The following is a 12,329-nucleotide window of genomic DNA, read 5'->3' as shown; positions in this document are numbered from 1 at the left end:
TCCCTCAGGCTGGATGCTAAGCTGGCCTAAGGCTATAGCAGAGCGGGGCTAAAGGGCATATTAAGCATGCTGTACCCCTTTGCTTCTTGGGACTTCTCCCACCTGCTCTGGGGAGAGTCAGGCCTCATTCTCAGCATACCTCGTGTCTCCTACCAGCACAGAAGTGGGGCAGTCTCACTTCTCATGTAGCTTCTGCAGAGAATGATACCAGGAATTCCTTGGCCCAAAGAAAAGGGGGAGAGGGATGTGAGAGTAGGAAGCCACAGGGGTAAGGAGGCTGAGGTTTGGAGAGAGATGTAGCCGTTCTCGAGGTCAGGCAGCTCCGTATACATGACACCAGCTTGCTTTCCTTCACAGGCCCAGTGAGGAAATGGTGAAGATGGTGCTGAGCAGGCCCTGCCATCCCGACGACCAGTTCACCACCAGCATCCTGAGGCACTGGTGCATGAAGCACGATGAGCTGCTGGCAGAGCACATAAAGGCCCTGCTCATCAAGAACAACAGCCTTCCCCGCAAAAGGCAGAGGTAGCGCTGGCACTGTCCCTGCCTCCTGTGCGCCCCAGTGACTGCTGCCCCGGGTGGTGGGCTGCTGGTGCTATACCAGCCGGGTTTGTGGGTGACATCTAATACAGGACCACACTCCCTGAGCCCTCCCTAGCCCTGGGTACTTTAGGACTGCCTCTTACATAGAGAGGGACCCCAGTGGAGTGGGGAGTATTTGATTCTCTGCCTCCCCATACAGCCTCAGGAGCTCTAGCAGCAAGCTGGCCCAGCTGACCCTGGAGCAGATCTTGGAGCACCTGGACAACCTGAGACTCAATCTCGCCAATACCAAGCAGAACTGTATGCCGCCTCCCGTCCTGCTCCCTTTTCTTTGGCCATTTGGGGGGGCGGTGCTGCCCTGGTTCAAATCCCCTCCTTCCAGTCAGGGGACAAGGATGAGATACCAAGACCACTGTTCAAACCTGCAGAAGAAAGGCTTTTGGTGCTGTGTAGTAAGCCTCCTGACATTAACTGAGCTTCCCTGTCTCCCTTCCTTAGTTTTTAGCCAGACACCAATCCTCCAGGCGCTGCAGCATGTCCAGGCAAGCTGTGACGAAGCCCACAAGATGAAGTGAGCTTCCTTCTACCTGGGCTGTGGAAAGTGGTGGGGAGGAGAGGTCTCCTGGGGTCGAGAAACAGACTGGGTTCGGTGCTGAGAACATGGTGAGGGGCCTTGAGTGGGCTGCTCATCTCAGGAAGCATGTTCCTCTTAGGTTCAGCGACCTCTTCTCCCTGGCGGAGGAATACGAGGACTCTTCCACTAAGCCACCCAAGAGCCGGAGGAAGGCAGCCCTGTCCAGCCCTCGAAGTCGAAAGAATGCCGCACAGCCCCCCAATGCTGAAGAAGAGTCGGGCTCCAGCAGTGCCTCAGTGAGTCCCGCAGCCAGTGTGCAGGAGGAGGGGAGTGATGGGCACGGGTGAGGTGTGGCCAGCCACTGCCCAGGCTGGTCATTGCCTTCTGCCCCTCATTTCTTCCAGGAGGAAGAAGATACGAAGCCCAAGCCCACCAAACGGAAACGAAAAGGTTCCTCTGCCGTGGGTTCTGACAGTGACTGAGGCCTGGGGTTCCCACCTCGCCCCAGCCTGAGAGATGCAAGGGTATACCCTTCCTAGCCCCCTCACTTGGGGGAGGATCGAGCTGCTTCCTGTGGCCCAGCCTGAGAAACTTCCCTGCAGCCCCACCCTTCCTCCTCTCCGGGCCTCCAGCTCTTTTCATCCCCTCTTCACTGCTGCTCCACTGGTAGGTTTTCACAGCAGCCAGAGGCTGCAAAACCAGATCATGGCGGAAGTCCTTAGCCTTTGGCTCCTCCCCCAGTCTCCAAAGAGCCGTTTGGACAGAGAAGGGAGCAATCAAGAGGCTGCTGGACAGAGAAGCTAGGCCGACAGAAGTGCGACGTGAATGGTGTCCTGCTTCCGTTCAGTCTGCATTTGTTCTGAACAGACTTGTAGTCTGTGGATGGTGGTCTGTACACCAGTGTGACGTGGGCAGTGCCCATCTGGACAGATGCCACAGCCATCAGAAAAGAACCCGATGACAGCGCAAGAGCCTCTTGCTGCACCTAGGATGCTTGGGTTGGCCCATCATTGGCACTTCAAGCTGAGCCAGAGCGCAGGGGAGTCCCAGAGGCAAGGTCCTCTCAGAACTGTCAAATGGCCTGATTTCTGTGGTTCTGTTTTTGCTTTTTCTTTTGGCAAAGATAATCGAGTTTTAAAATTGTTTTTAAGTGATAATGAAGCAAGCCAGAGCATCTTTTGAGCCTGTGTTATCTGTGTTCAGCTGTGGTAGGTGCCTCTGTTTAATTTGATGCCTCTACTTGTGCCTTCCCCCTCCCCCAACAAAATGTCTACAAGAGGGACTTGGCTGCCCTTCCACTAAAAGTGTGAGTCAGGCATCTGACCTTTCCACTCAGAAGCTGATGCTGGCACCAACTCCCTGCAGGATGGCCTTGCCTATTGCTTCTCAGGAACCTCATCTTTTGGAGGGTGCAGGGGAGATGGTTCAGTAGATCCACACTTGGCATCCAAGCGTGAGGACCAGAGTTCCGGCCCCAGAACTCATGTCAATGCTAGGTGGATGTGGTAGCCTGCCCGTGATCACAAAGCTCAGAGGGCAGTAAGGTGGCTAGCCAGCTACACTCAGTGTTGGTGAGTTCTGGGAGGATCCTGGTCCTCCCCACCCACAAATACACATGCGATCACATGCAAACATGCACGTACTCCACACATTCCATTCCAGATTGTCCAAAAGCTAGTATTTGTCTCCGCTTTGTTAGGTGTGTGCTTTCTAAGCAAGCAGGGAAGGATGCTCCACGCTGAGTTTTGAAGGAGAGAGGACCAAAGTTCTAATACCAGGGATAGGAGACGCTCCTCCTGGTCTGACCACTGATGTCACCATGTAGCAGCAGAGAATCCCAGGCAGGCCGTGCTTCCGGTGGAGGGGTGTTCAGACAGTTCAGTGCATATGCTTCCTTGGTTCAGCCTAGACTCCAGAGCGTCCGTGCTCCTTTAAAGCCACTACTCCTTTTTAGACTCTTAACCACCAGAGGCCTCTTTCTTCCTCCTCCCATCCCCGGTTTCCACTGCACCCATTAAAACCAAACCAGGATGGGAAGCATTTGCTGGCTGATCCCAATTATTGTATCCTTGCCTAAAATGGAGGGCCTCCTTCCAAAACTCTGGCAGTCTGGCCTCCACCTTTCCCCTACTTAACTCTCAGGCCCCCACCCATTCCCTGGGGTTGCTACTGCTGCTGGTAGCTGAACATCCTGCCTGGGCTTGCAGAACTGAACGGGCCAGGGTCCAAATTATTTAGTCTCCTTGGAAAGAGAGCAATGGTACCATCCCATCACGGGTGATAACCACCAAGGGAAAGAATGACAGAGGCGCCCTGGCTCCTGAACCAGGACTCCCTCAGCCAGCCAGTAGCTTAGATGGCCCTGAAAATCCCTGCTCTGGGGTTGAGGGTAGGTACCACTTCAGCCGCAACAGGCTGCTGGCCACCAGCAGTCAAATTCCACAGCGAGTGCGCCTAGGGCGGGGCCTGGGCTGTGGGGAGGGCAGAGCCGCCCCCCACTCCTGGCTCCCGCGCCACACCACAGAAGCTGGGTGGGAAGGGCGGGTGCCAGCGCACGCGCGCCACGCTCCGGGAGACAGAATTCTCGGGAGCCCGACCCAGATCAGCGTTTCAGGAGAGACCACCCGGAGTGTATGTGAGCTCCAGGAGCAGACCAGAGGAAGAGGGCACCATGGCGGCTCTCCTATTGCTGCTGCCCCTACTCTTACTGCTGCCTCTGCTGCTGAAGTTGGACCTCTGGCCTCAGCTGCGCTGGCTGCCAGCAGACCTGGCCTTCACAGTGCGCGCCCTCCGCTGCAAAAGGGCCCTTCGAGATCGCGCGCTGGCCGCAGCGGCTGCAGACCCGGAGAGCCCCGAGGGCGGCTGCAGCCTGGCCTGGCGCCTCGCGCACCTGGCCCGGGAGCGCCCGATGCACACTTTCCTCATTCACGGAGCTCAGCGCTTCAGCTACGCGGACGCCGAGCGCGAGAGCAACCGGGCTGCTCGCGCTTTCCTGCGCGCACGCCGCTGGGCCGGGGGCCGAGGCGACTCGGACACCCGTAGCACCAAGGAAGGCGCAGGCGCGGCGCCTGTGGCCGGAGACCAGGAGACTGGAGGAGAGACGACCGCACCCCCTCTGGCACCCAGGGCGACTGTGGCGCTGCTCCTCCCCGCGGGGCCGGAATTCCTATGGCTTTGGTTCGGACTGGCCAAAGCCGGCCTGCGCACGGCCTTTGTGCCCACCGCCCTCCGCCGAGGGCCCCTGCTGCATTGCCTCCGCAGCTGCCGAGCAAGCGCGCTCGTGCTGGCGTCAGGTAGGACTGGGGAGCCAGAGGGGGCGGGTCTGGTCCCGGACCGAGTTCCCGAAGTGAGTGAGAAAAAGAGGCCCCTGGTCTGGGAAGGGATGGTGCTGAATCCAAAGGATTCCCAGGCCGTCGGATTACAGGTCCCAGGCGCAACATGGGTGGGATACCCATAGTGCCACCCTTACCCTAGAGGGACAGAGAGTAAGCCAACGGTGCTGGTGCTGAAGAGTTTAGCGTAGCTGGAGAGCCATGATGCTCGATCTGCCCATCCTTGTAGAGTTCCTGGAGTCCCTGGAGCCGGATCTGCCCGCCCTGAGAGCCATGGGGCTCCACCTGTGGGCGACCGGCCCCGAAGCTCATCTTGCTGGAATCAGCAATTTGCTGTCCGAGGCTGCAGCCCAAGTGGATGAGCCAGTGCCTGGGTACCTCTCTGCCCCCCAGAGCATGATGGACACCTGCCTGTACATCTTCACCTCTGGGACTACTGGTGAGATGCCGAGACAGAGCTGGGAACGTCTAGGGAGAGGACTTTCAGGTCACTCTGGCCACCATCCCAGGCAGTTTCGCTCCTTCCACTCCCAAACCACCCACTTTTCCAGGACATGGGACTCCTCAGCTGACTGTGCCCCTCTTTGCCACCCTTCAGGCCTGCCCAAGGCTGCTCGCATCAGTCACCTGAAGGTCCTGCAATGCCAGGGGTTCTACCAGCTGTGTGGTGTTCACCAGAAGGATGTGATCTACCTCGCGCTCCCACTGTACCACATGTCTGGCTCCCTGCTGGGCATCGTGGGCTGCTTGGGCATTGGTCAGTCTCCCTCACATATTCCTCTAGCACAGGGATCCCCAACCTTCCTAATGCTGTGCCCTTTAATACAGTTCCGCCTGTCGTGGTGACCCCTCAGCCATAAAATGATTTCATTGCTACTTCATAACTGTAATGTCGCTACTGTTATGAATCATGATGTAAACATCTGGGATGCGACCTCACTGGCTGAGAGCCACTCTTCAGCAAGTGCAGAAGGACCTCCTATGCCTGCCTTGCCTGGAGGAACTCCTGGTGGATGGCAGGAAACGTTATCCACTCGGCCACAGGCTGAGCCAGTATGGAGGATCCAGACTTCAGGGAGGACAAAGAGAAGGGCTGTGTCAGTCCCTAAGGAGTGTTAGCCTCACCAGACACAAGTGGGGAAAGATTCACCCACTAGCCTGTCCTGGAACTAGCTCTCGTAGACCAGGCTGGCCTCGAACTCACAAAGATCTGCCTGCCTCTGCCTCCCGAGTGCACCACCACTGCCCGGCTCATCCACCGTTCTTAAGGCAGGTCCTTCCCTGGGAGCAGAGGTGCTTAGGGTCATCTCTTGACCTTCTCTCCCTTTTCTGGCAGGTGCCACGATGGTACTCAAGCCCAGGTTCTCAGCTAGCCAGTTCTGGGAAGATTGCCAGAAGCACGGTGTGACAGTATTCCAGTACATTGGGGAGTTGTGCCGATACCTCGTCAACCAGCCCCCGGTGAGTAGGCACAGAGCAGGCCAGACAGCTGGGGACGCTGAGCCTGACTTCTGGAAACTGGAGAGAGGAAGCTAGGAGAAGAAATAGCACCGTGCCAGTAGCCCACAGTTGAACACGCCTTCTGACACCTAGGGAGAGAGAGAGCACAGTAGAGGGAGGGACAGAGCTTCACTCTGGGGACCTGGAAGCTTGAAGCTGCTGTCCTGTTTCTCTCACTCATCCCAGAGCCAGGCAGAACGTGGCCACAAGGTCCGGCTGGCAGTGGGCAGTGGGCTGCGCCCGGACACCTGGGAGCGTTTCGTGCGGCGCTTTGGGCCTCTGCAGATCCTGGAGACATATGGAATGACAGAGGGCAACGTGGCTACTTTCAACTACACGGGACAACAGGGTGCCGTGGGGCGCGCGTCCTGGCTGTACAAGGTGAGAGGCAGAAAGGACATGAGAACCCTCGGAGCAGCAGGGGAAGTGAGAAGGAAGGCTCCTGAAGCTGGTGGCCCAGCGTGGCTCTCCTCTTCCCCAGCACCTCTTCCCCTTCTCCTTGATTCGATACGATGTCCTGACAGGGGAGCCTGTTCGGAATGCCCAGGGGCGTTGTGTGGCCACAGCTCCAGGTTTGTACTTGGGTTGGGGTGAATCTGGCAGGCAAGGTTGGACTTGGCAGCTGAAGCGGGGTGGGGCCTGGAGGTCTGGGTGACATTGGGTAACTCACTCCTGACCCCAGAATTTTTCCAGGTGAGCCAGGGCTATTGGTGGCCCCGGTGAGCCAGCAGTCCCCTTTTCTGGGCTACGCTGGGGCTCCAGAACTGGCCCAGGGGAAGCTGCTGAAGGATGTCTTCTGGCCTGGGGACGTTTTCTTTAATACTGGGGACCTCTTGGTCTGTGATAAGCAAGGCTTTCTTCATTTCCATGATCGTACGGGAGACACCTTCAGGTATCTGTAACTTTCCAGTCGACTTCCAAACTCAGTGATTCAGACCTCAGAAAGCCAGCGCTATGCCCTCCCACCTCACCCCACGTCCAGCCCTACCTCTTTCTCAGACTTGGCAGCAGCCTTCTTCCCTGGCCTCTTTCTCTCCTCAGCAGAATTCTAGGCCCTTAACCCTTCTCCGCGCGTCTCTGTCTTCAACAGGTGGAAGGGGGAGAATGTGGCCACTACGGAAGTGGCGGAAGTCTTGGAGGCCTTGAACTTCCTGCAGGAGGTGAACGTCTATGGAGTCAGTGTGCCAGGTACCCAGCGTGGGGGGCGGGGAGTGCCAGGTACCCAGCGTGGGGGGCGGGGAGTGCCAGGTACCCAGCGTGGGGGGCGGGGAGTGCCAGGTACCCAGCGTGGGGGGCGGGGAGTGCCAGGTACCCAGCGTGGGGGGCGGGGAGTGCCAGGTGCTCAGCGTGCGGGGCGGGGAGGACCCTGAACACCTCACACAGCCCTGCTCGGGCACAGGTTCTAGAAGGGCTTCCGTGTCTCCCACCCACCAGGGCACGAAGGCAGGGCTGGCATGGCAGCCTTGGCCCTGCGACCCCCACAGGCTTTGGACCTTGTTCAGCTGTACACCCACGTTTCTGAGAACTTACCACCGTATGCGCGACCCCGATTCCTCAGGCTCCAGGTAACCAGCCACTCCTGCCCCAACCCCCAGCGCGTCTGCCACTGTTAGTGGTTCTGCTTTATATCTCAACTCTTGCTGTTTTCTTTCTTCTTTTTGTTTGTTTATTGATTTTATTGAACTATATATTTTTCTCTGCTCATCTCCCTTTCTATCCTCCCCTATGATCCCCACACTCACAACTTACTCAGGAGAACTTGTCTTTTTTTTTTTTTAATATTTATTTATTTATTATGTATACAATGTTCTGTCTGTGTGTATGTCTGCAGGCCAGAAGAGGGCATCAGACCTTATTACAGATGGTTGTGAGCCACCATGTGGTTGCTGGGAATTGAACTCAGGACCTTTGGAAGAGCAGGCAATGCTCTTAACCACTGAGCCATCTCTCCAGCCCGAGAACTTGTCTTTTTAAACCCCACAAAGGAATCCCAGGCAGGACACTCCAGGAAGAGAAAGGAAAGGACACTTGCCCCTTGCTAGACTTGCTTCTCCTCCCCCTCCCTTTTGCTCTCGTGTGTGTGTGTGTGTGTGTGTGTGTGTGTGTGTGTGTGTACGCTGCTTTGGCTGCTATCCTCGGGGTCCCAGCCACCTATTGGCTTGCATGCTTGCCAGTTAGGGTAGATTGACCAGTGAATCCCAGAGGGGCTCCCGCCCGCCCCACCTTCTCCCAGCGTTCTTCACGGGTCCTGTTGACTGACTTCAGGTCTTCCTTCATGCTTTGCTGACTGGGCTGGCTCCCTTCAGCCCCTCCTTCAGGCTTCTCACTTCTTTCTCTCTGGCCCTCACCTTACTATGTGTGTATGTGTTCAGCATGCCCACAAGTCTGTGCCCTTCTGGCCGGCAGCAGGCCTGCACTAAATGGACAAAGTACTTTCCTCCAGCTCTCTTTGAAAACCCCCTTCTCTCCCCAGGAGTCTCTGGCCACTACCGAGACCTTCAAACAGCAGAAGGTTCGGATGGCGAATGAGGGCTTTGACCCCAGCGCGCTGCCAGACCCTCTTTATGTCCTAGACCAGGAAGTGGGTGCCTACCTGCCCCTCACACCTGCCCGCTACAATGCCCTCCTCTCTGGAGACCTTAGAATCTGAGACCTTCCACTTAAGGGAGGGCTCTGGGGGTACAGCCACCATGACTGTACCAGGGGTTTGGGGATCTTTTGTATATGGAGTGATTATCATTTTGTAATAAACAGCTGGAGCTTATCTGGTTCATCTTCCTGGTCGGTGGGGCTGCTTTCCCGTGGGGCCCCAGGCTCCGCATTCCTGTCCTGACCTTATGTGACCCTGAGCTGTGGCTGAGCCTTTCTGATGATCACATCTGACCCTGCTGGGTCCTGGAGAAGCCCTGGTGGCTGATGTTTGTGCTCTTGATTGTTCATTTACACTGCTGTCTCAAGAGCTGTAGGATTCCAGAGGATTGAATGGGATGGCAGAAGCAAATAGAGAAACACAGCCTCCCTATACCCCGCTCCCCTACCACCCCACTCCTGCTGACCCCACCACAGCCTGAGGAAGTCTCAACCATGGAAAACAAATGTGGGCAGGGGTGGGGAACACTGAGATACAGTGATCTAGAGAAATCAGACAGGGAGGGAGCCCTCAGCCTAAGACCACCAGTCAGACTTCCAGAAGGAGAGTTGACTTCCACAGCCCCTTAGGGTGGGGCTCGAGAAACTGCAGGCAGGCAGGGATGAGGCGGGGTGGGAAGCTGAGAGGGCTCCTTTCATCTCCTGAAGGAAGAGTCCAGAAAGTTCACCATCTGGGAAGGTTAAGTGGTGAAACTCCTGTCTCCCAGGAACCAAGGTGCCTCTAGTTTTCCTTCTCCTGACTCCGCCCCCCACCATGAGTGGTCGGAGGCTGGGGACTCAGTGGCAGAGAGCCATGAGAACCAAACCCCTCTCTGGCCTTGGTGGGCACCAAGCTTGTGTGCATGTTGTACACACACATACATGAAGACGTGCACAAACACACGACACGCCTCACCTCTAAAGCCTGGACCCCTACTACCAGCCCTCTTGCCAAAGCCTGCATCCCCCGCTGGGTCCACCAGCAAGCTCGGTTCAGCCTTCCTGACGGCAGAGGCGAGGCAACATCCACACACATTAGGAACTTTCCCAGTCTGCCCCCAGAAAGAGCACAGGTTGAGGTAAACCTGGCTGGGGAGGTAGGCAGATGTGCCCACTGGCTCCTCTAAGACAACTCTGCCACCTCTGCCCAGGTCTTCCACCTCCTCCCTTGGGGAATCACCACTGACTGCTAGGGCAGCTGCTAGCAACGTGAGAGAGGCTGAAATGCATGCGGTCCAAAGTGGGACCTGCTCTAGCTATGCACACGGCACATGGTACATGAGAAACCTGCTCTAGCTATGCACACGGCACATGAGAAACCTGCTCTAGCTATGCACACGGCACATGAGAAACCTGCTCTAGCTATGCACACGGCACATGAGAAACCTGCTCTAGCTATGCACACGGCACATGCACATGAGAAACCTGCGCTAGCTATGCACATGGCACATGAGAAACCTGCTCTAGCTATGCACACGGCACATGCACATGAGAAACCTGCTCTAGCTATGCACACGGCACATGAGAAACCTGCTCTAGCTACGCACACAGAACATGCCACATGAGAAAACTGGGACGCAGATTCATTAATAACTGTTTTAGAGTCAAGTAAAGTGATATTCACTTGGGAGAATTACTTGAGACTAGGGGTTTGAGGCCAGCATGGGAAACAGCAGAAACCATCTCAAAAACAATATGGGGACGGAGATGTAGCCCAGTCAGTAGAATGCTTGCCTCGCCTTCAGGAAGCCCAGGGATTGATGCTCAGCACCACATAAAACCATAAAGCCTGGTGTGGTAGCACATGCCTGTAATCCCAGGATCCCTGCCTGCACAGTGAGCTCGAGTCCAGCTTATAAAACCCTTCTCCAAAAAATAAACAAATGTTTTCTTTTCTTTCTTTCTTTTCTTTTCTTTTTTTTTTTTTTGAGACAGGGTTTCTCTGTGGCTTTGGAGCCTGTCCTGGAACTAGCTCTTGTAGACCAGACTGGTCTCGAACTCACAGAGATCTGCCTGCCTCTGTCTCCTGAGTGCTGGGATTAAAGGCGTGCGCCGCCACCACCCAGTTTAAATAGAATGTTTTAGCGTTATATATTGCTTACATGAGGAGAGACAATCTTGACTATGTGTAGTTAAAATCTTAGGGGGCTGGAGAGATGGCTCAGTGGTTAAGAGCATTGCCTGCTCTTCCAAAAGTCCTGAGTTCAATTCCCAGCAACCACATGGTGGCTCACAACCATCTGTAATGGGGTCTGGTGCCCTCTTCTGGCCTGCAGACATACACACAGACAGAATATTGTATACATAACAAATAAATAAATAAATATTAAAAAAGAAGTTGGCTAAGTTACTCAATGATTATTGTTTAAAATCTTAATATTGTTTTGTTAAAGCGTTGCTATTTTAGAATTATATGGCTCACTTGCTCCCTCTCAATCTTCCAAATCAATTATTTAGTGTGTCTCCTGGTTTTCTCGTTATGGCTCACACACTTCTACTGAACAATGCCGGTCGAAACGCTGACCTCACTTCTCTCGGTAGTAAAACATCAGCTGGGGGTGCAGGATGCCTGCGCTTACCCACAGACTGCCAGAAAGGGGAGTCTGTACAGAAGGCTGACCCAGGGGTGGCCTCCCGGAGGCTTGGGGTGCAGGCCTCACTGTTTTACAGTGGGAGAGACCTTCCAACAGACTCTTTCCAGTAGCCCAGGCCGGCCTTGAACCTCCCCTGCCTCAGGCTGATTTAATTCAAAAGAATTAGGTTTTCCTACTAGAGCAAAAAAACAAAAAAAGTTGAAACAAAGTTAAACAGGATTATGAGATAACTACAAGTGTGCTGGCTGGTGCCCTTTATCGGGCAGGGATGGTCACCGCCCTGAAAGCCGCAGTGGAAAGAACCACAGTACACAGTGTCTGTGTGCTTTTTTTTCTTTTTCTAAACTGGGGCAGAAGCAAAGCCACAGGGTGCGTGTGGAGGTCAAGGGACAACTTGCCAGAGCCAGTTTTTTCCTTCTACCTTATAGGTCTTGGGGATCAAACTTAGATCATCCAGCTAGGCAACTGGCCTTTATCAACCGAGCCATCCCCCCACTCTACCATCGCTGTGTCTGTGACATCTTTGCTGGACACTTAAGGGCACCCCATCTCAGGGCAGGAATCCGAAAACTGTGACCTCTGCTTTTGTATGGAATGCACACAAAAGTTTTTGTATTGATCAAAGAAGTGTAAGATTCTAGGAGCTCAATTTTCAATGTCCCTAAGCAAAGACACCGCCACTTCCACGTCTTTGTAGCTGCCTGCGATTTCTTCTGTGCAGCACAGGACTAAGATCTCAGGGCCTGCAAAGTTTCACCGTGTGGAAGTGGCCTTGACATTTTCCCAGCTCCTGGGCCTCAGCTCTCCAGAAGATTTTGGTCAGCCGGGAGACGACAGCCAAGAGTAACAAAGCAAGCCCAGGCTCACCGCGCAAGCGCACACAGTGCCAGGAAGGCGGGAGGAGTCCTCTCGCTCCACGCTCCACGCTTGGTGGAGCAAGCTACTCACCTGTCTTCTTTGGAGCCTCCCTTCCCCTAGCTGGCCCTGAAGCTGAGAGATGAACAGAGGGGAGGGACAGACAGAAGCATCGGGGGCTCCTCCCGAGGTCTTTAGGGGCTAAAGATGAAGATGCAGCATCATTTGTGGAGTGAGGTGGCACCTCCGGCCTCAGGAATGTACACAGAGTTCACGGAGCTCTGTTCCCGGCCAGCCGCCGGC

At 55.2% G+C, this 12,329-nt stretch overlaps 2 protein-coding genes across 2 annotated transcripts in view; both read left to right on the top strand.

The window, feature by feature from the left end:
- Ints3 (integrator complex subunit 3) overlaps window positions 1–2,286 on the top strand; it is a 41,766-nt gene extending 39,480 nt beyond the window's left edge. The window contains exons 26-30 of the mRNA XM_041656324.1: window positions 358–525; window positions 743–843; window positions 1,042–1,114; window positions 1,257–1,413; window positions 1,522–2,286. Coding sequence (XP_041512258.1) covers window positions 358–525; window positions 743–843; window positions 1,042–1,114; window positions 1,257–1,413; window positions 1,522–1,599 — 577 coding nt within the window. The 3' untranslated portion in view covers window positions 1,600–2,286. The remainder of the gene's footprint in view (window positions 1–357; window positions 526–742; window positions 844–1,041; window positions 1,115–1,256; window positions 1,414–1,521) is intronic.
- A 1,420-nt stretch (window positions 2,287–3,706) lies between these two features.
- Window positions 3,707–8,687, top strand: Slc27a3 (solute carrier family 27 member 3). The gene is made up of 10 exons (XM_041656279.1): window positions 3,707–4,410; window positions 4,679–4,888; window positions 5,048–5,206; window positions 5,786–5,910; window positions 6,136–6,330; window positions 6,431–6,521; window positions 6,643–6,841; window positions 7,040–7,137; window positions 7,384–7,514; window positions 8,423–8,687. The coding sequence occupies exons 1-10, from the start codon at window positions 3,789–3,791 to the stop codon at window positions 8,597–8,599; spliced, it is 2,007 nt and encodes a 668-aa protein (XP_041512213.1). The 5' UTR covers window positions 3,707–3,788; the 3' UTR covers window positions 8,600–8,687.
- Window positions 8,688–12,329: the final 3,642 nt, after the last annotated feature.

The sequence above is a fragment of the Microtus oregoni genome, unplaced genomic scaffold, assembly GCF_018167655.1.
Source record: "Microtus oregoni isolate MIOR12 unplaced genomic scaffold, Mior012 000007F_ref0000211, whole genome shotgun sequence".
In the NCBI taxonomy this organism is placed as follows: domain Eukaryota; kingdom Metazoa; phylum Chordata; class Mammalia; order Rodentia; family Cricetidae; genus Microtus; species Microtus oregoni.
The sequence above is the reverse complement of the archived record's forward strand: the minus strand, read 5'-3'. Positions and strand labels throughout refer to the sequence as shown.